Source organism: Thalassophryne amazonica, chromosome 2 (genome assembly GCF_902500255.1).
Source record: "Thalassophryne amazonica chromosome 2, fThaAma1.1, whole genome shotgun sequence".
Classification (NCBI taxonomy): Eukaryota; Metazoa; Chordata; class Actinopteri; order Batrachoidiformes; family Batrachoididae; genus Thalassophryne; species Thalassophryne amazonica.
This window is the reverse complement of record NC_047104.1, coordinates 141,549,311-141,572,105: the sequence shown is the minus strand read 5'-3', so window position 1 is coordinate 141,572,105 and position 22,795 is coordinate 141,549,311. Positions and strand designations below refer to the sequence as shown.

The 22,795-nt window shown below is 42.0% G+C and overlaps 1 protein-coding gene across 1 annotated transcript; it reads left to right on the top strand.

Annotated features, from left to right (window-relative positions):
- Positions 1-277: 277 nt before the first annotated feature.
- On the top strand, positions 278-17,350 carry LOC117504333 (putative ubiquitin carboxyl-terminal hydrolase 50). Its single transcript, XM_034163772.1, has 5 exons — positions 278-313; positions 12,989-13,201; positions 15,354-15,549; positions 15,630-15,854; positions 17,294-17,350. Exons 2-5 carry the CDS (start codon positions 13,050-13,052, stop codon positions 17,348-17,350), a joined length of 630 nt encoding a protein of 209 aa, XP_034019663.1. The 5' UTR covers positions 278-313; positions 12,989-13,049.
- The last annotated feature ends 5,445 nt before the right edge of the window (positions 17,351-22,795 follow it).

Sequence of the window (22,795 nt, the reverse complement as noted above, 5' to 3'; positions counted from 1 at the left end):
GTCATTGACCTCCTTGTTTGGTTGAAGTTAAACACTGTTATGTGTCGACGCGGGTTGAGGAGCGGACCTGCGTCTGACGGAACCCAGCGCTAAAACAACCAGAAAGGGGTTCCAATAACAAAACAATTTTATTTTTCCCCCTTCTGTGCAATACAAAGTGTACAAACGAAAACTGCGTCAGTCTGGCGGAGTGAAGGACGGCACACTCTCCAGCGCCCCAAAAGGATCGGAGCCCGGTGCTTCTGGACCCACGTTCACCGCCAAACACCCCCCAGGTGGACACGACAAACCGACTCTGCGAAGGATAGAAAAGGTGAGGTAAGTCAGCAGCTACAACTAATATCCTTCAAAGGCACACACTATCAGCAACACATTCAGGTCTGAATTTAAGCTTTATGTAAATGAGCAGCTTCTCACAGGTGGAGGATCATCAGTCCGCACGCCACGGCAGTGAGAAGCGAGCTGCACAATTCTCATCAATGTTCAAATATACTGCGTAACAAAATACCAAGTTACTGTTAACGATTATTCAGACAATCAATCACCTCTAATGTGTGCTGACAGCATGTGTCCCTCACCCGTCCTCCTTCACAGGCACGATGTGTCAAACCCAGGCACGGTCCTCAGCGTCTCACAAACGAACATCACAAGGTCGAGTTCCCGGCAATTCTGCTTGAATCACACATGGCTTAAATGCAGAACGCCATCTCATTTTCTGCTTCAGCTGAAAGTCTTTAAGGTTGCACGTGAGCACCATCCACAGGTGCTGCACATTACGTTGATGAGGGTGAAGGACTCTTCTGCCAGCACCTTCTCCACAGACAATAAATCAGTTTGCATACCACCTGGAGAGCAAAGAAAAGAAAAGAACACCAAAATGCCCAGCCAAACCCCCCAACACACAACAGTACCCCCCCTTTAACGGGAAGCCTCCCGGCGACCGAACAGACCAGGCCCGAGAACAGCATTTCCCTCCAGGGTCCTCGTCAGGAAGCAGACAGCGTAACGCCCCCAAGGTCCACCGCAGACAGCAGGACAGGGCACCGCAGCTGGAAGGCCGGCTGGCTTCAAACAAAAACCCCAAAACAGTCCCTGATACAACCCAACATACAAGAAAAAACATAAAACCCACCCAAAACCTCCCCAGGGGACCGTCCCATCCAACCCCGGGAAGAAAAGAAAAACTCCCAAATTTTTCTTGACGCTTATATGACGGGGCAATATAGCGACTTCAGCTCGTCCGAGCTGCATGGACTCATCCGCAAGAGGAGCCAGAGGTCCCGTCGGAGGAGTCTCAGTGGGGCGAAGAAGAGGCAGCCCAGACCTGTGTCGGGGAAAGCCCCGAGACGAAAAAACCCGTTCTGATGTCCGCCCTCTCTCGCGTCCACGCTCCTTTATCCGATCATCTAGACGAATCACCAAAGATATTAGCTCATCTAAATCGTTTGGTTCGTCATGGACTACTAGCTCGTCTTTTAATGGATCATTTAAACCAACCACAAACACTCCGCTTAATGCTGCGGCATTCCAACCGGACTGAGCAGAAAAAATTCGGAAATCCACAGAATATTCCGCCGCACTCCGCCTCCCCTGCCTGAGATTCAGCAACCGCTGGGCAACGGTATGAGCAAAAACCAGAGAACATTGCATCAAAAACGGAGCACAGGCTTCAATGTTTCCCGCATAAGGCTCCGGACGACAACTAATCAATTCGGAAGCCGAATCTCTGGGTGACGGAGTTATCTGCACCGGTATCGATGGTGCCGCAGCTGGAGCAGCAGGAAGCGGAACGGCTTGCGCTGCAAGCTCCGTAACGCGGACATCTGTTTGTTTAATTTGGTTTGCGAGATACTGTAATTGCTCCCATATTTTCTCCAAGTGTTCTTGAACTCTTTCGGCAAACGGAACCGCCTCTGCCGCTGGGTCCATTATGGAATGGCCGGGAACTACTGTTATGTGTCGACGCGGGTTGAGGAGCGGACCTGCGTCTGATGGAACCCAGCGCTAAAACAACCAGAAAGGGGTTCCAATAACAAAACAATTTTATTTTTCCCCCTACTGTGCAATACAAAGTGTACAAACGAAAACTACGTCAGTCTGGCAGAGTGAAGGACGGCACGCTCTCCAGCGCCCCAAAAGGATCGAAGCCCGGCGCTTCTGGACCTACGTTCACCGCCAAACACCCCCCAGGTGGACACGACAAACCGACTCTGCGAAGGATAGAAAAGGTGAGGTAAGTCAGCAGCTACAACTAATATCCTTCAAAGGCACACACTATCAGCAACACATTCAGGTCTGAATTTAAGCTTTATGTAAATGAGCAGCTTCTCACAACAAGTGGAGGGTCATCAGTCCACACGCCACGGCAGTGAGAAGTGAGCTGCACAATTCTCATCAATGTTCAAATATACTGCGTAACAAAATACCAAGTTACTGTTAACAATTATTCAGACAATCAATCACCTCTGATGTGTGCTGACAGCATGTGTCCCTCACCCGTCCTCCTTCACAGGCACGATGTGTCAAACCCAGGCGCGGTCCTCAGCATCTCACAAACGAACATCACAAGGTCGAGTTCCCGGCAATTCTGCTTGAATCACACATGGCTTAAATGCAGAACGCCATCTCATTATCTGCTTCAGCTGAAAGTCTTTAAGGTTGCACGTGAGCACCATCCACAGGTGCTGCACATTACGTTGATGAGGGTGAAGGACTCTTCTGCCAGCACCTTCTCCACAGACAATAAATCAGTTTGCATACCACCTGGAGAGCAAAGAAAAGAAAAGAACACCAAAATGCCCAGCCAAACCCCCCAACACACAACAAAACACATTGTATATGATTATTTTAGTTATCATTTTAATATGATTTTTAAAGGAGAGTGTCGAGTACAGCAACACTCCCAAATATTTGAATTCTTTAACTAACTGCAGTTCATCATCTCCGATGTACACATTGGAGCGCTCTATATTGAGTATATTCATAGTGCAACAGATAACAGAATATTTACAGAGGAATCCTTCAAATGGTGATACAAGCACCAAATTTGGCAAAAGTACACCTTAGATATTACTCTTTTGAAAAAACCGACGGGCCACTTGAATTTTCAATTGGCGGCCACGTAGCGGTCATTTGAAGAATTACATGGGGTCAAAATATAAAAATGCTCCAGTCATATTGAAAATGATACCACATTATTTGTCTGATTGTAAAGATTCCAAAAAGGTATAGTTTGGACTATCTATGACTGAATTCTATAGAGTTATGGGGTAAAAACAACAAGAATGGTGACAAAGTTCAGTTTCAGTTTGTACAGGGGTCAAAAGTTAGAGTTACTCCAATTTTGTTCAGAGGTGATGCAAATTATTGGTTGAGTTAATAGGGTTTCAAAAACCATGTGTCATGCTTAGTTATCACGTTACGGGGTAACATATGTCACATGTCATAGAATTCAATGGACGTCAACATTATTTGACCTTTACTTTAGAGACCAAACATTCAACACAGTCAAAACTATTCCATTTATTAATCCAAGTAGCTCAATCAACAATTTGCACCTTTTTTTTTTACTAAAATTGGAGCAACTTTAACTTTTGACCCCTGTACAAACTGAAATTGACCTTTGTCACCTTCTTAAAGTTTTTACCCCATAACTCCATAACATTCAGTCATAGATAGTCCAAACTATACCTTTTTGGAATCTTTATGATCAGACAAATAATGTGGTATAGTTTTCAATATGATTGGAGCATTTTTATATTTTAACTCCTGTGTAATACTTCAATTGATCCCAACGTGGCCGCCTATTGAAAATTCAAGTTGCCCGTCGTCTTTTTTTTTCAAAAGAGCAATGTCTAAGGAGAATTTGTGCTGGATTTGGTGCTTGTATCACCATGTGAAGTATTGTTTCAGTTATTTTCTGCCCTATCACTGAGTGAAGACAGTGTGAATCTTGGCAGGTGAACCGATCAGCTCCAACGGCTCGTCTATGAAGGCAGGTATCGTCTTCATGCTAATGCTGCTTTTTGTGTTTGTGATTTTATGCTTATATTTGTTAAAATAAATGTCACATTTGAGTTTCACCATGAAGATTCAAAATTGGCTTAATTCATTCAATGTCAAATTTAGTCGTCAACTAGTCGGTGAATAATGGTACCCAACTCATCGACTAAAGATTTTCATTAGTCATCCCAACCCTAGTTATGTCAGACACCACCAGCAGCTGATCTGCACAGTGAGTGATTCACTGTTTAAGGTGCAGCACCAGGGCGTTACACTTTCTGTCAGTGCAGGTAGCAGAGTCATGTTGTTTCCTTCAGGGCCCTGCAGCTCTTGCAGGAATCCATCCCATCTTCAAACCCATAATGTGTTAATGCAGTGAAATAAAAAGGCTTTTTCATTGCACTCTTTGTGCAAATTCTAGACTGTAACACAGACAGTGATGTGGATATGAAAAACACAACGATTATTTCTTTACGACAGGGTACTGTTATGTGCAGACGCGGGTCAGAGAACCGAACCAGCATCTCAACTCAACTCAACTCAACTTTTTTTTTATATAGCGCCAAATCACAACAAACAGTTGCCCCAAGGCGCTTTATATTGTAAGGCAAGGCCATACAATAATTATGAAAAACCCCAACGGTCAAAACGACCCCCTGTGAGCAAGCACTTGGCTACAGTGGGAAGGAAAAACTCCCTTTTAACAGGAAGAACCCTCCAGCAGAACCAGGCTCAGGGAGGGGCAGTCTTCTGCTGAGACTGGTTGGGGCTGAGGGAGAGAACCAGGAAAAAGACATGCTGTGGAGGGGGGCAGAGATCGATCACTAATGATTAAATGCAGAGTGATGCATACAGAGCAAAAAGAGAAAGAAACAGTGCATCATGGGAACCCCCCCACAGTCTACGTCTAAAGCAGCATAACCAAGGGATGGTCCAGGGTCACCTGATCCAGCCCTAACTATAAGCCTTAGCGAAAAGGAAAGTTTTAAGCCTAATCTTAAAAGTAGAGAGGGTATCTGTCTCCCTGATCTGAATTGGGAGCTGGTTCCACAGGAGAGGAGCCTGAAAGCTGAAGGCTCTGCCTCCCATTCTACTCTTACAAACCCTAGGAACTACAAGTAAGCCTGCAGTCTGAGAGCGAAGCGCTCTAATGGGGTAATATGGTACTACGAGGTCCCTAAGATAAGATGGGACCTGATTATTCAAAACCTTATAAGTAAAAAGAAGAATTTTAAATTCTATTCTAGAATTAACAGGAAGCCAATGAAGAGAGGCCAACACGGGTGAGATATGCTCTCTCCTGCTAGTCCCCGTCAGTACTCTAGCTGCAGCATTTTGAATTAACTGAAGGCTTTTTAGGGAACTTTTAGGACAACCTGATAATAATGAATTACAATAGTCCAGCCTAGAGGAAATAAATGCATGAATTAGTTTTTCAGCATCACTCTGAGACAAGACCTTTCTGATTTTAGAGATATTGCGTAAATGCAAAAAGGCAGTCCTACATATTTGTTTAATATGCGCTTTGAATGACATATTCTGATCAAACTAGAGGTCAGGGAGATGCCATCCAGAGTAAAGATCTGGTTAGACACCATGTTTCTAAGATTTGTGGGGCCAAGTACAATAACTTCAGTTTTATCTGAGTTTAAAAGCAGGAAATTAGAGGTCATCCATGTCTTTATGTCTGTAAGACAATCCTGCAGTTTAGCTAATTGGTGTGTGTCCTCTGGCTTCATGGATAGATAAAGCTGGGTATCATCTGCGTAACAATGAAAATTTAAGCAATACCGTCTAATAATACTGCCTAAGGGAAGCATGTATAAAGTGAATAAAATTGGTCCTAGCACAGAACCTTGTGGAACTCCATAATTAACTTTAAGATTCCCCATTTACATGAACAAACTGTAATCTATTAGACAAATATGATTCAAACCACCGCAGCGCAGTGCCTTTAATACCTTTGACATGCTCTAATCTCTGTAATAAAATTTTATGGTCAACAGTATCAAAAGCAGCACTGAGGTAAAACAGAACAAGCACAGAGATAAGTCCACTGTCCGAAGCCATAAGAAGATCATTTGTAACCTTCACTAATGCTGTTTCTGTACTATGATGAATTCTAAAACAACAATCGGAGAGAAAGAGTCTAACCAAATACCGGCATCACTGAAAGCAGCCAAAGATAACGATACATCTTTGGGATGGTTATGAGTAATTTTTTCTCTAATAGTCAAAATTTTGTTAGCAAAGAAAGTCATGAAGTCATTACTAGTTAAAGTTAATGGAATACTCAGCTCAATAGAGCTCTGACTCTTTGTCAGCCTGGCTACAGTGCTGAAAAGAAACCTGGGGTTGTTCTTATTTTCTTCAATTAGTGATGAGTAGAAAGATGTCCTAGCTTTACGGAGGGCTTTTTTTATAGAGCAACAAACTCTTTTTCCAGGCTAAGTGAAGATCTTCTAAATTAGTGAGACGCCATTTCCTCTCCAACTTATGGGTTATCTGCTTTAAGCTACGAGTTTGTGAGTTATACCACGGAGTCAGACACTTCTGATTTAAAGCTCTCTTTTTCAGAGGAGCTACAGCATCCAAAGTTGTCTTCAATGAGGATGTAAAACTATTGACGAGATACTCTATCTCACTTACAGAGTTTAGGTAGCTACTCTGCACTGTGTTGGTATATGACATTAGAGAACATAAAGAAGGAATCATATCCTTAAACCTAGTTACAGCGCTTTCTGAAAGACTTCTAGTGTAATGAAACTTATTCCCCACTGCAGGGTAGTCCATCAGAGTAAATGTAAATGTTATTAAGAAATGATCAGACAGAAGGGAGTTTTCAGGGAATACTGTTAAGTCTTCTATTTCCATACCATAAGTCAGAACAAGATCTAAGATATGATTAAAGTGGTGGGTGGACTCATTTACTTTTTGAGCAAAGCCAATAGAGTCCAACAATAGATTAAATGCAGTGTTGAGGCTGTCATTCTCAGCATCTGTGTGGATGTTAAAATCGCCCACTATAATTATCTTATCTGAGCTAAGCACTAAGTCAGACAAAAGGTCTGAAAATTCACAGAGAAACTCACAGTAACGACCAGGTGGACGATAGATAATAACAAATAAAACTGGTTTTTGGGACTTCCAATTTGGATGGACAAGACTAAGAGACAAGCTTTCAAATGAATTAAAGCTCTGTCTAGGTTTTTGATTAATTAATAAGCTGGAATGGAAGATTGCTGCTAATCCTCCGCCCCGGCCCGTGCTACGAGTATTCTGACAGTTAGTGTGACTCGGGGGTGTTGACTCATTTAAACTAACATATTCATCCTGCTGTAACCAGGTTTCTGTTAGGCAGAATAAATCAATACGTTGATCAATTATTATATCATTTACCAACAGGGACTTAGAAGAGAGAGACCTAATGTTTAATAGACCACATTTAACTGTTTTAGTCTGTGGTGCAGTTGAAGGTGCTATATTATTTTTTCTTTTTGAATTTTTATGCTTAAATAGATTTTTGCTGGTTATTGGTGGTCTGGGAGCAGGCACCGTCTCTACGGGGATGGGGTAATGAGGGGATGGCAGGGGGAGAGAAGCTGCAGAGAGGTGTATAAGACCACAGCTCTGCCTCCTGGTCCCAACGCTGGACAGTCACAGTTTGGAGGATCCAAGAAAATTGGCCAGATTTCTAGAAATGAGAGCTGCTCCATCCAAAGTGGGATGGATGCCGTCTCTCCTAACAAGACCAGGTTTTCCCCAGAAGCTTTGCCAATTATCTATGAAGCCCACCTCATTTTTTGGACACCACAGACAGCCAGCAATTCAAGGAGAACATGCGGCTAAACATGTCACTCCCGGTCCGATTGGGGAGGGGCCCAGAGAAAACAACAGAGTCCGACATTGTTTTTGCAAAGTTACACACCGATTTAATGTTAATTTTAGTGACCTCCGATTGGCGTAACCGAGTGTCATTACTGCCGACGTGAATTACAATCTTACCAAATTTACACTTAGCCTTAGCCAGCAATTTCAAATTTCCTTCAATGTCGCCTGCTCTGGCCCCCGGAAGACAATTGACAATGGTTGCTGGTGTCGCTAACTTCACATTTCTCAAAACAGAGTCGCCAATAACCAGAGTTTGATCCTCGGCGAGTGTATCCTCGAGTGGGGAAAAACGGTTAGAGATGTGAACGGGTTGACGGTGTACACGGGGCTTCTGTTTAGGGCTACGCTTCCTCCTCACAGTCACCCAATCAGCCTGCTTTCCCGACTGCCCGGGATCTGCCAGGGGGGAACTAACGGCGGCTAAGCAACCGTGGGCCAGGGGCCTGGCTAGCTGTAGAATTTTCCACGGTGCGGAGCCGAGTCTCCAATTCGCCCAGCCTGGCCTCCAAAGCTACGAATAAGCTGCACTTATTACAAGTACCGTTACTGCTAAAGGAGGCCGAGGAATAACTAAACATTTCACACCCAGAGCAGAAAAGTACGGGAGAGACAGGAGAAGCCGCCATGCTAAATCAGCTAAGAGCTAGTAGCTAATTTAGAGGTGATTCAGCAGAAGGAGTGCTTTAGTTAAGGCACCAGACAGGCCATGAAGCAGCACAGGTAACGCACGGCAACAGCGAACGCACGACAACGGTGCTAAAATAAAAATAAAAATCCACCAGACACGCTGTGGAGCAGCACAGGTAACGCACGACAACAGTGCTAAAAAATAAAATAAAAACGAAAGCGTTAGCAAGCTAGTTAGCTTGCCAACGCTGATGAAAGTTAGCTGATGAAAGTGCTCCGTCGCGATGTTTCGACCGTTAGAGGTCTTCTTTAGGCGTTGGAGCACGGTGAAAAAGTAAAAAAAAAGTAAAAAAGTCTTGAAAAAGACTGTTAGTTCAAAGTCCAAAGCAGCAGGTAGCAGTCTCTGTGTAAACAGTTCCAACAGAGAGCCAAAATTCTGATGCAACGTCTTCCCGTCTACGTGCACAGTTCATCCAGATTTGTCAGTTCATTGTCAGCATCTGACAATGGCCCAGTGCTAAATAACCAGAAAGCAGTTCCAAGAAACAAATTTATTCCCCCTCATGTGCAATAATCCGTGTACAACATAAATAGTCAGCTGTCTTGGCAAGGTGAAGGACGGCGCGCTCTCCAGCACCCAAATGGATCAAAGCCCGGCACTTCTGGACTCAGATTCACCGCCGAACACCCCCCAGGTGAATACGACAAACTGACTCTGTGAAGGACGGAGAAGGTAAGTCAAAATATCCTTCAGAGGCACACACTATCAGCAACACATTCAGGTCTGAATTTAAGCCTTATGTAAATGAGCAGCTTCTCACAACAGGTGGAGGATCATCAATCCGTATGCCACGGCAGTGAGAAGCAAACTGCACAGTTCTCATCAATGTTCAAATATACTGCGTAACAAAACGGCAAATTACTATTAACGATTATTCAGACGATAATGACCTCTGATGTGTGCTGACAGCATGTGTCCCTCACCCGTCCTCCTTCACAGGCACGATGTGTGAAACCCTGGCGCGGTCCTCAGCGTCTCACAACCGAACATCACAAGGTCGAGTTCCCGGCAATTCTGCTCAAATCACTCATGGCTTAAATGCAGAACGCCATCTCATTATCTGCTTCAGCTGAAAGTCTTTAAGTCTGCACGTGAGCATCATCCACAGGTGCTGCAAGTTGTTAGGCCTGCACGTGAACATCCTCCACAGGTGCAGCCAATAGTTCTGATGAGGGTGAAGGACTCTTCCGCCAGCACCTTCTCCACAGAAAAAAACAGTTTGCATACCACCTGGAGAGCAAAGAAAAGAAAACAGCACCCAAATGTCCAGCCAAACCCCCCAACACACAACAGGGTACCAAGTTGTGACATGAGGGTCAAATTTTTCAAACTGATTAAATTATTATTACGTCCACCAATGAAGTTGGAGGAGGTTATGTTTTTGCCCCATTTGTTTGTTTGTTTGTGAACAGCCTGGAGCCCACAATTTTTCATAAATCTTTATGACATTTTTACTGAAGATTCATATCCTGATAGGCAAGAAGTGATTAAATTTTCAAGGTCATAGGTTAAAGGTCAAAGTTAGGAAAAATCTTGGAAAATTGGAAAAATTCCTATCTTTAACATTGAACAAATAAAAAAAAAAAATCATCAAAATAAATAAATAAATAAAAATCTAATTTGTTTCATATCTGAGAGTGTCGTGTGGGATGGTATCCCTTATCGACTGACAGTTTGATACAGATCTGATCCAAATGACAGATTTTGTGGCCATTTGAAAATTAACATTGAAAACCCCATTAATGTATACTTTACATTATATCTTAATCAAATATGTCCCAATCACTCTCATATTTGAAAGTGAGGTACAGACTGGCACTCAGTATCACCTGACAAACTTTGATCTGGATCTGATCCGGACTGTGGATTTTGTGGGGCATTGAATTTAATATTGAAAAGCCCATTTGGTGTACCTTTTGCATTATATCTCAATCAAAAGTGCCTCAGTCACGCCCACATTTCTTTTATGGATTTACGTACACCACCAAAATCCATCTATAGATAGATAACTAAATAAAGAGGGGTGTGTGTGTATGTGTGTGTGTGTGTGTGTGTGTCATCTTAATAAACAAAGTAATCCCATGAAGTGGAGCGAAAGAGATCTGATGATAACTTGCATGAAGCAAAAAGAGAACTTGCACACTTTGTTCCTCCTCTAATGCAAATGTTGACAAAGAAGATGCAGAAAGAGTTGCACTGCAGTGAACACGTATGTGTGTGTGTGTATCTGTTGCTATGACACGGTTGTGCAGCTACAGTCGACCTGCAGCTGATCCTCACGAGTGTTTCACCACATCGATGCAATCACTCACCCTGCAGCATTAAAGGAGCACCTCTCTGTGCGTACTGACCGTCTTCTTGCTTTTTTTGGAACAAACCGGCTGCATGGAAACTAGAACATCTGTTTCAGTGACTTTGTTCTTTCAGCTTAAGCAACTTGTTTTATGACAGAAACGACCACTAAGGCTCCTCCTTCAACTGGGAGAAGAGCCGAGGATGAAGGCCAAGGCTTTGTCAGTGAAGGAGTGTTCCTGGACGTCTGATGAGTGCCACCTAGTGGACGAGAGGCTTGGAAAAGCCCACAGGGACAGATTGCGTTTTCCAAACCTCTTTAGGTCAAAGAAAGTGAATCCAGTCACCAGGTTTCAGTCTGCCCCCAGTACTCCGGTGTATCATTCAGCCAAAGAGCTTCTGTTGGAGGTGTTGGACCGTGAAGCTGTCTGGGAGTTGGCCAGGAGAGCTGCTGCTCCTGGGAAGACAGGAGGTGGCCGGCCATCGCACAGCCAGAACCGGGAGGTCAGCACCTATCTGCCAGAGGGACAATATGCCGAGACATTAACGTGGGTCTCCATTATCCTCCAGAGCAGCCTGACTGTTGGACATGTCGGGGCTTTAGACTCTGAGCTGGCTCTAACTCTGGATGGGTGGCAGGGAGTCCTGAAGAGGAACAGTTTCCAGACCAGCCTTCTCTCTTTATCCCGACTGGAGGATGGGGATAAGTTGGAAGCACTCGGTGCCTTCTGTGGTCACTTAGTCAGACGCTACCGGGGCTTGTACACACCTGGACAGAACCTGACTGTGAAGAAGTACAGTCTGTCCTACCAGCACGCTCCTTGTCCTCTCCATCTCGCCCTGCTCTGTGACCTAAGCTCAGGTTTCATCTGTAACATGTATCTGTACTGTCCAATGCAGCTCTGGAGGAGCAGTGGGAAGCCTGTAGTCGAGCAAGTGTTCGGTCACCTCCTGAAACCTTTCTGCATCCCCGGGCACCTGGTTGAGCTCGACGGCTCGGCCCGGACAGAGGGCCGACTCGCGTCTTCCTTCTCCGATGCAGGGATCACAGTTCACTTTGCTCCATCTGCTAAACAGGTGGGATCATCCATGTGTTCTTCACCACCGTCAGGCGCTCCACACCAGCAGCACCCTGTACGTGATACCCCGTCGTCTCAGCTCGTAGCCCACTTGCAGGGCTGGACTGGACCCGGTCTGTTTACCCTCTCGGACCTAAGGGGGTCAGCCGTTGATTTATTTCTCCCAGGTTTCTGTGTGACACTACACGTAATGTGCATCAACACGTTTGTGCTCCACACACTGCAGAACCAGGGCTCCGGCAGGAACGTCAGCCTGACACAGTTCACCAGGACTCTGGCATCTCAGTTGGCTGTGGACAACAACGTCTCTGTTCCCATCCTGTCACGCATACAAACAAACGTATACACAGAGACATCTGTCACAAATGCTTCTATGAAAAGGTGAGTGTTACTGTTGGCTACTGTGATTCTGTTCAAGAAAACAGGATTAAAATGTTTAGATCAAGTGACAAAACGTGTGAAGATGCTCCAAAGCATCAACCGTGTAAAGACGACCATGTTTATTGGCCTCTTTTTTAGAAGTTGTTAGATAATATCTGTGCTAATTCTTTGTTTTATGTTAGCTATTATTTGTGTTATTTGTTTGGAGGGTCTGAGAAATATGTTGTTTTACTCTATCATGTGTCCAGGGGAGACCACCCCCTGTTGGTGAGAGCCAGTAACATTAGAAATGTGAGACTAAACCACACCCACTGTTAACACCCACATTGTATAAATGTGTTGTATGACTCATTTTAGGGGCTTTTCACAAGATGGACACTGTCTGTGAGGGTCCCAGGCCTGGTTTCTAATGTGACCTTGAATAAACTCAAAATGAGGAATACAATGGTTTGGTTTTTGGTAAGGGGCAGAATTTTACATAAAAAGAACCAGGTAGAAATAACAAAATTTTAGTAAATGAGAATTACAGCTGCTTTGTCAGGAGTCAGAATTGCGTGAAATGTCAAAGCCTCATCTCTGCTTAAAGGTCTAGTTTTTGGTTATTTCCGCCAGCAACACAAAGTTTAGGTTCAATGTTTCGTCATTGTTCTTGCAGGACAAACACCAACACCTCTAACCGGCTTGTGGAAAACGAGAAACAAGGCTTCACCTCTACGATGAGGTTGCACATGTGGAGCCAAGCAGGCGTGTGTGGTTTGGACAACTCTGGGAATTCTTGTTACTTAAATGCTGTGTTACAGTGTCTGTGTGCCACAGCGCCCCTTGTGGAACACCTGCTTCACCAGGACACACGCAAAGAGCTGGCAAGGTAAACATGGACCAGACATTTAGTGCAGCAGATAAGAGAATATTTACAGAGGAATCCTTCAAATGGTGATAGAAGCACCAAATTTGGCACAAATATTACTTAGACTCAAATACTCCTTAAAAGCAGAGTCCACTTGAATTTTCAATGGGCAGCCAGCAGAATTACACAGGGGCCAAAATTTAAAAACACTCCAGTCATGTTGAAAGGTATTCCTTATTATTTGTCTGATCATAAGATTTCAAAAATGTATAGTTTGGACCATCTATGACTGAATTCTATAGAGTTATGGGGTAAAAAATAGCAAAAATGGTGAGAAAGGTCAATTTCAGTTTGTACAGGGGTCCAAAGATATAGTTGCTCCGATTTTGGTTAAAAAAAAAAGTGTTGCAAATTATTGGTTGAGCTAATATTATTAATAAATTGAATAGTTTTGTTGAATGCGTCTGTGCGTGCCGCCATTTGCACAGAGACTGACCATCAGCTTTTTCTTTGTTAATTCATTTTTCTAATTTGTAGAATCTGGGAAAAGTCACTTAAAGTGAAATTTTTTTCTGGTCATGATCATTTTTGAGCACATTTTTCCATTAATTGAGCGCTTGAGTTAACAAAAAATGACCCTGTTATAGACCTAAATTGAGCTCTCAAAATATATATTTTGTGCTAACATTTAGTGATTTCTGACATTTTCTCACTGTTCGCTGTAGCAAGCTATTGTATGGAGATTTGGGCTGCAAACAGGCTATCTGTAATATTACAGTTCATGTTGGTAAGTGATGATAACCGTAGGCAACGTGCTCATGTTTACATGTGTCAAGACAATACTGTGTGCACATTTTACAAATTGTGGTCACATTTAAGTAGATTGTGTGCACAATGTTCTATAACTGCTCACTAAATCGCGCCCTCATTTTACTAAAGCCTGTCCTTGTTTTAGAAATTGTCATCATTTTACTAAATTGTGCATTCATTTTACAATGCTTAAAATGAACACACACTATACTAAAATGTGCTCACACTATAGTAAAACGAGTGCACAATATAGTAAATTGTACACACACAATATAGTAAAATGAATGCACAATTGACCAAAACCAAGTGCACAATATAGTAAACTGTGCACACAGTATAGTAAATTGTGCACACAATATTGTAAAATGAGAGCAAAATTTAGTAAAACAAGCACACGATATAATAAATTGTGCACACAGTATAGTAAAATGAGAGTAAAATTTTGTAAAATGAGTGCACAATATAGTAAATTGTGCATGCAATATATAAAATGAGAGCACAATTTAGCAAAATGAGCACACAATATAGTAAAATGAGAGCACAATTTCTTGAAATGGGTGCACAATTTAGTGAAACAAGCTTGCAATTTATCAAAATGAGCGCACAATGTAGTAAAATGAATGCAAAACATTTTGTGATGACACTTCTCAGGTTTCATACAAATTCAAATATTGTGAGTCAAAGAGCTCCATGTGGATTTATCTGAGGAGTGTCTGGAAGAGTGAAGAGCAGAATTGACCTCTTGTAACCTGACAGCAGTCTTTTATCAGTCAGTGAAATGTTTTTTTAAATGTCTTTATATTTTTCATGTCAGAGTTCATTCACAGTCACAGAAAGTCCAGTAAAAGGTGTTAATTACTTAATGTTGACAATAATATGACATCTACAGATCAGGTTTCTGTCTATTTTAGTGGAGAAAAATAGGCTCCAGAGGTGTGTGGTGACCGGCCCGTGGCATGAGACACGTGTCCGGGATGCTTCCGTCATTTTGGTGTTGTGGAAGGTTTGATCTGTTAGCATGGCCACCTAAATGAACGTCAACATGCAACGCGGCAGTAACACATGCAGTGTGCTTCAGCCCTGGTGGAGTGAAACAGAGGATTTTCTTAAACTGATAACATGAAATTTCAGTTTGCCAAAAGGCACTTAGGACACTGAAGCCAAGATTTGATCTCTTTTATTATATTCAGACGTACACTACCGGTCAAACGTTTGGACACACGTTCCCATTTGAGTGAGAGTAGAAGCACGTAACACAGATGAATGACCTCCTGACCTTGATGGAGGGCGGTGCTCTTCGAGTGTCTTTCCAGTTTTGAGCATCCTTCATGAATAAATCTGACTTGACTTCATCATCATGCAGGTGTAAGTGTGAGGTGGCTGAGATGTTTGTCCGCCTGCTGGAGACCATGTGGCTTGGAAAGAGCTCCAGCTGCTCCGCTGTGGAGGCCAGGTCCGTGCTGTGCTCCGTCTTCCCACAGTTCAACAACGACTCCCAGCAGGACGCCCAGGAAGTGCTGCTCCTCCTCCTCAACGCGCTCCATGATGACCTCAAAAAGGTCTGCGTCCATCACTTTTTATCTCTGTGCAAAACCATGACATTTAATTGATAGTGAACCTGTGTTCATGTCTGTGCAAGGCTGAGAGATGCCACGTGTGCCCCCCAACACCCCGGCCAAGGCAGGACCTGCATGAAAACAATACCAAGGCAACAGGGAATTCCACAATTGTGTCACATCTGTTTGAGGGCCATTTGAGCTACATGACCCTCTGCATGCACTGTGACCACCAGGCGGACAGCACGCAGAAATTCACCATGCTGTCGCTGCCCATCCCAACAGACAGCAGCACGTGCTCCATTCAGGTATTTATTTTTAAAAGGGTCTTCGGTTCACCTTTTCAGAATTAAAGTTATTCAGATGTTAAAGTTTGTATCCAACAAAACTACACTTGAGGTTATATGTTCTATTAAAACAAGAGCAATCAGAGATTTCTGGCATCTGCCAATCCGGATTTGGATCACCTCCAAAATGCAGTGGCAGCCTTCCATGCCCTAATATCTATCTGTAATTAATAATTAATAAAATCTAGCCTTGTAATATTGTAATGTTAATTTATTGTCTTAATGTATTTGTAAATTGTTTAGGTTCTTGTTATCATATACACACTAGTGTTGTTATTATTATTAATATACTTAAGGCAAAGCCTTGGACCAAACATCGACGTAGGCTGATGTAAATATATAATGTCGATTGTATGTGATACAGCCACAGTTCATAATTACTTGGGTGTATGAAGGTCTTGAGATGAAGGTATTTTAAATAGCCTGACGTGATTTGTTAATGACAAACTATTGTAGGCTTTAATAGTACATATAGATGGGTTTATTAAAGGTATTAACATGAAAATATCATTAGAATTCAAGGAGAATATCAAGAAGAGAAACTTCTATATTCTTGAGATTGATAGATTTATTGAATGATCAATGTAATTTACAACAACATTAAATAATATGTCTATTTTAGCGACATTAATGAATGAAGCTCCCCACCATCTCATTTGGTACAGAAACATTTGTCTGCCATTACAGAGCTCCGACGTTTCCTGTAGTTTTTCACCAGGTTTGCACACACTGCAGCAGGGATTTTGGTCCACTCCTCCATACACATCTTCTCCAGCTCTTTCAGGTTTGGAGTTTCAGCTCCCTCCAATGATTTTCTATTGAGTTCAGGTCTGGAGACTGGCCAGGCCACTCCAGGACCTTGAAATGCTTCTTACGGAGCCCCTCCTTAGTTGCCCTGGCTGTGTGTTTGGGGTCATTGTCATGCTGGAAGACCCAGCCATGACCCATCTTCAATGCTCTTACTGAGGGAAGGAGGTTATTTGCCAAAATCTCGCAATACATGACCCCATCCATCCTCCCTTCAATACGGTGCAGTCGTCCTGTCTCCTTTGCAGAAGAGCCTCCCCAGAGTATGATGTTTCCACCCCCATGCTTCACAGTTGGGATGGTTTTCTTGGGGTTGTTCTCATCCTCTAAACATGACAAGTGGAGTTGATTCCAAAAAGCTCTATTCTGGTCTCATCTGACCACATGACCTTCTCCCATGCCTCCTCTGGATCATCCAGATGGTCACTGGTGAACTTCAAACGGGCCTGGACATGTGCTGGCTTGAGCAGGGGGACCTTGCTGCCCCGCAGGATTTTAAACCATGATGGCATCATGTGTTACTAATGTAATCTTTGTGACTGTGTTTAAAATGTGCCCCTGTGAGGTCAGTTGATGTTGCCCCTCAATCACAGACGGTTGCTGACAGTCCGTGTTCTGATGACATCATGACCCTAAAACCTACCACTTGAGGTGGGCAATACCGGGAATTTTGGTATTGATCCAATACCAAGTAAATACAGGCCCAGTATCGCTGATATTGATACCGATACTTTTTCATATTTAAGCTTCATAGATCCAAAGGATTCAAAAGACCTAGGATAGAATTTCGCCAAACATTGTACGTGACAACAAAATACTTTATTATCACAATCAACATTTTTGTTTAAAAAATATCACTCAACACAACTTAAAACAAAATCTCCTGAGGTAGAGGGCTGACTCGAGGAGAGCGCTGAGTGGGCGGGCCAGGCTGAGCCTACCTGCATGGCTGTTGGCTGGTGCCGCTGAGCCACGTGATGGCGCAACAACAAAAGACCAGAGGGGGGAGGGTGCACTGCTCTGTGTTGTATGACACAGCGCAGCGCTGCTCTTACAGACAGAGAGTAGACTTTGATGAATCTGCGTGTGCAGCTGTCAGTGCGTGCAGGAGAGAAAAAAAAAGCTAGAGTATCGACCTTTTTACACGAGGATCGTTCAATATTAATACCAGCATTGGTATTGATATTATCGATTAGGATCGATCTGCCCACCTCTACCTACCAACTCCTGATAACCCTTCATTTGATCTTATGAAAAAAAAAGTTTGGCTTCTCAAGTTTTGCTCAGAGTCACTACAGCAGATATGATGTAAATCTACATGTTGATTTGGCACAAGTTTTACACCAGATGCAACTCTATATTTCATGGAGAATGGGCAGTGTGTCGTTATGCATTTTCTTAAAAACAAACAACAAAAAAAAACACCCTCCTTAATCTCAAAGTCAACAGATTGATTTCAGCAAAAACATACACACAAAATTGTGTTGTGTTTATGTTTTTCTTGTTTTTTAAATGCCTGAATGGTTTGGCTCCACCTTATCTTTCTGAGCTGTTGTCCTTTTATGCTTCCTTAAGGATGATGAGGTCCACCAATCAGCTGCTTCTAAACGTGCCAAGAACACGTTTAAAAACCAGAGGACACACGGCCTTCTCTGTAGCTGCCCCCCAAATTGTGGAACAGTCTTCCTTTTAATATTTGAGCTGCGCCTGAAGACTGATCTCTTTGCACACGCCCTCATTACCTCGGCAGAGTTGCACTTCTGTATTAAATTTTTATTATATTTATTAGTGTTTGGATTTTGTATTCTGTACCTGTGGGGCAGCTTTGCTTGTTGTAAATGTGCTATATAAATAAACTTGACTTGACAAAATACTTAAATAGAATTTTTACATCCGCCATGAATGTAATAAAATCATTGGTGTTTTTTAAAAATGTATTTGTCTGTAGCAGGATTACGTCAAAACTACTGCATGGATTTTGTTGAAATTTAAACCACAGGTACATATTAGGCCAAGGAAGACTCCATTAAATTTTGGAGGTGATCTGGATCTGGATTCTGGATTGAAGGATTACATCAAAACTACTTCACCAATTGGTACGTTATAGGTGCCTGGACTTGTACCCAACGTAAAATTAACTTAATACTGACCAGCAGAACATTTTTATGCTTATTTTTCCATGCAGTGTTATTTTGGTACCCTAAGTGAATTTCAGCACAGATTAGTGCATGGAAAACTCCACTGAATTTTGGAGGTGACCCGCATCAGGATTCTGGCTCAGGATTGAACTTTATAGGCTTTGAAGTATTACATCAAAACTACGGATTATCATCAAATTTGCACCACAGATAGATATTAGGGCATGGAAGACTCCATTGACTTTTGGAGCTGATCCGGATCCAGATTGGCGGAAGTCAGAAATCTCTGACTGCTCTTGTGTATTTATTTGTCTGTCGGTCTGTTAGCAGGATTACGTCAAAACTACTGCATGGATTTTGACAAAATTTTCACCACAGATATATTGAACTAAAATACAAACACAACACTTTTGTTTTTGCTCCCATTTTCTTTCTTGAGCCGAACCCAAAGATCTAAAACATTTTACACTAAAGACCTATTTCTCTCAAATATTGTCCATAAATCTGTCTAAATCTGTTAGTGAGCACATCTTCTTTGCTGAGATAATCCATCCCACCTCACAGGTGTGGCATATCAAGATGCCGATTAGACAGCATGATTATTGCACAGGTGTGCCTTAGGCTGGCCACAATCTATATACTAAGTGTGGGGGTTCCATTTTTTTGTCCTCAATATTCTCTGGATCTGCTCACCTCACTCATCATCTCTACGCTCTCGATCTTCTCATGTCCTCTGTAGTTATGGACGCACATCATGTCTCTTTCACAAATCCCCTTATTTGCCCACAGTTTGCGGTTAATTAGAACCGCCAATCTGTGATATACCACCAATTTCCGCCAGATGCCATTTTTTCGCCTCGCGAGTATGAATCTGTCCAGCTTCCATGTATAACATTCAATGCATTGTCACTGAGCACTGCTTTATTCATCCATATTTCATCAAGGTAGGTCACTGAAAATGATCTGAAGATGTTTTCTGAGCCATGATTCCATGATTTTTAAATCTGCCATCACATTTGTGCCAGCCATTATGGTTCAGGTGCTATGGGCCCCGTTTTGATGCCGAAAATAGAGCTCAGGCAGGGCCCCCCCCCCCCCCCCCCCCCCAAAAGCATAAAAACAGTATAGTTTTGTGAAAGCATTGCTTCTTAATTACTGCAAACAGATGTCAACATGTTTTTATTACACTTTCTTTCCAGTCTTGCCTTGAATTTCGTGCAGTCTCACTTTATTATAATCTGTCATTCCCATCATACTTCAGTATACACTAGGTGGCGCTGTTACTGCTGCAAATGTCTTTTACTGCCACCTGATGTGATACATAAATTTTATTGACAACTTCATAACATAATCAGAAAAATTAAAAGTTACATCCATTTTCATTACACTACAGAGTCAGTAATTTCATAATTATTAGGATTTAAAAAAAGATGAAGTTTAACCTTCTTAAATAAGGGCTCAGTGTGTCTGTTATTGCTACTACTTCAAAATGGTTTGAAAGCTTTCTTTTGGAAGCTCATACGATGTCTCAGTATACTGCTGCACACTTTCCCGAGTCAGTGACTCACGATTAATACACTCTTTCTTCACCGTCCAAAGGTGAAGAAAGGCTGCCGTGTATTACCCCCTTTAACATCAATGACAGCTTGGAGTCTTTTGGTGGTTGTGGACGAGGCTCTCTGATGGTAAAACTTGGATGTTATTTACATCAGTTATGATGAAATACAAACAGTATGGCACTTTGTGGTAAATCTGCATGGAGTAGACAGTTCTCAAAAACTGAGTGACTGTGCAAGAAGGAGAAGAGTGAGGAAAGCCACCAAGACAGCCAGACAACCCAGACGAAGTTCTAGACTAATGTGGCTGTGATTGGAGAAATTGTACACAGTGCATGTTTTGCATTTTAAATTTTCAGGAAAATGTGGAATTTTTCATGGTGGAAATTGTGACACTGACTCCAAATGTTTCTCCTCCTTCAGTTCTGTTAGATAAAATCTGTGCTAATTCTTTATTTTATGTTCGCTATCAAGTATTTGTGTTATTTGTTTGGAAGTTCTGAGAAATTTAAGTGTTACTTCTATCATTTATGTCTAAGTTTTCGATAGAGGAAGGGCTCCCCCTATCTGTGAGAGCCAGTAATATTAGAAATGTGAGACTAAACTACACCCACTGTTAACACCCACATTGTACAAAAGTGTTGCACAAGCTACTTCGTGTGCCTTTTCACAAGATGGACATTGTCTGTGAAGGTCCCGGTCTGGTTTTCATTGTGACCTTTAATAAATCCAAAATGAGGAATACAATGGTTTGGTTTTTGGAAAGGGGCAGTAAATTACATAAAGAGCCGGGAGAAATTACAGTTCTTGATGGATTTTGATTCTGTTGGTTTTGTTGCTTCATCTAATCAAATCTTTTCATAATTCTTTTATGCAAAATTTTGAACTTTTTGGAAAATATAGACTTTTGTGGTGAAAACTGAAACACATTCAAAATGCTCCTTTGCTGCAGTTCCTGAAGGATTTTGTCAGATGGTTTTGTTTGTTTCATTTAAGCATTGTTGACAATTCTTCCTCATAGAATTTAAAAATTTTGTATTTTGGGAAAAATATAGACTGTTTGTGGTGAAAACAATGAAACTCGCCTAAAATGCTCCATCTCCTTCAGTTCTTGATGGATTTAGAATTAGATCATTTTGATTGTTCACAATTCCTCCTCATGAAATTTTGAATTTGGGGGAAACATTGACTTGGTAATGAAAACATTGGAATTCACCCAAAAGTGCCTATTCTCATTTAGTTTCTGATAGATTTTATTTCTGATTTTTTTTGTTATCATCATTTAAACACTGTTCGCAATTTGTCTTTGAAGAACTGGGAAAATGTGGACCTAAACAGGAAAACTCACCCAAATAGGGCATGTTCCTGGGGTGCATAATTGCTGAGAAAAACACTCATGAAAGTAAGAAAATTTACAAATTCTCATGAAGATTTTGGAAGAGAACCTCAACTAACAGCAAAAATATTCACAGCAGTGTGTAAATCACATTCCCCCAAGACAGTTTACACACTGCCATAAACATTTTACCTGGTAGTTCAGGTTTCATTCAGAAGTATTTACACAATAGTGTATGTTTATTTATTTGAAATGGGACAATGCATATTAATGAACATTGTTACATGTAAATATGCCAGATTATAGCAAAATGCTCATTTCCATCCGTAGTCAATGGTCAATGGTGTAAATGGTAAAATGACAGGAAATTTTTGTTGGGGTGGGGGCTGAGGGGGAGCTGTGGTAAAAGTTGGAGGAGCTCCACAAAATGTTGTTGAAATGAACAATATATAGTAAACTGCTTTATAAATAACAAGGTATATGTTTTAGTCACCCGTGCTCCTCTAAAATGTGGTATCAATGCACACACACATCACTTAGAATGATTGCAAGTTCGGTAAACTTGCACATAGGTATAAATAAAGATAAGTGAAGTTTTAAGAGTGGCCGTAATAAATATTTAGGAAACCTAAATTATTGGAGTATGGAGTTAAATTTGTCTCATTAATGCTTGCAAATGCACAGAGGGTGATTTACAAATATCCTTTGATTTGTACACGTGCTTTGTGATCCACAAACACAAATTTCTGATTTGTAACTTGTGTGTGGGTTTTTACAAATAAATGTTTATTTGCAAAACTGAAACATCTGTTTGCGAAGGGTGATTCAGCATCGGTGGATCACTGAACACACACATTCATCACTTTGCTCAGTTACGCAATATTGACACATTCTCAGCGCAAAACTGCAGTTGAGATCCACAAATATGTCATTCGCTATTCACATTATTGGCAGCATTATTGGGGGGCTTAAGCCCCCCCCAAGCTCCCCCGACTGACAGCAAGTCATAGGTTTCTTCAGTTACATCGTGTGGTAAAATAGTTTGAAGAATAAAATTAGATGAGG

Excerpts from the sequence above, each read along its gene's own strand:
- LOC117504333 (XM_034163772.1), top strand. The coding sequence starts at position 13,050 with ATGAGGTTGCACATGTGGAGCCAAGCAGGCGTGTGTGGTTTGGACAAC. Across the intron at positions 13,202-15,353 it reads ACACGCAAAGAGCTGGCAAG|GTGTAAGTGTGAGGTGGCTG; the intron begins GTAAACATGGAC and ends ATCATCATGCAG. Across the intron at positions 15,550-15,629 it reads TCCATGATGACCTCAAAAAG|GCTGAGAGATGCCACGTGTG; the intron begins GTCTGCGTCCAT and ends TGTCTGTGCAAG.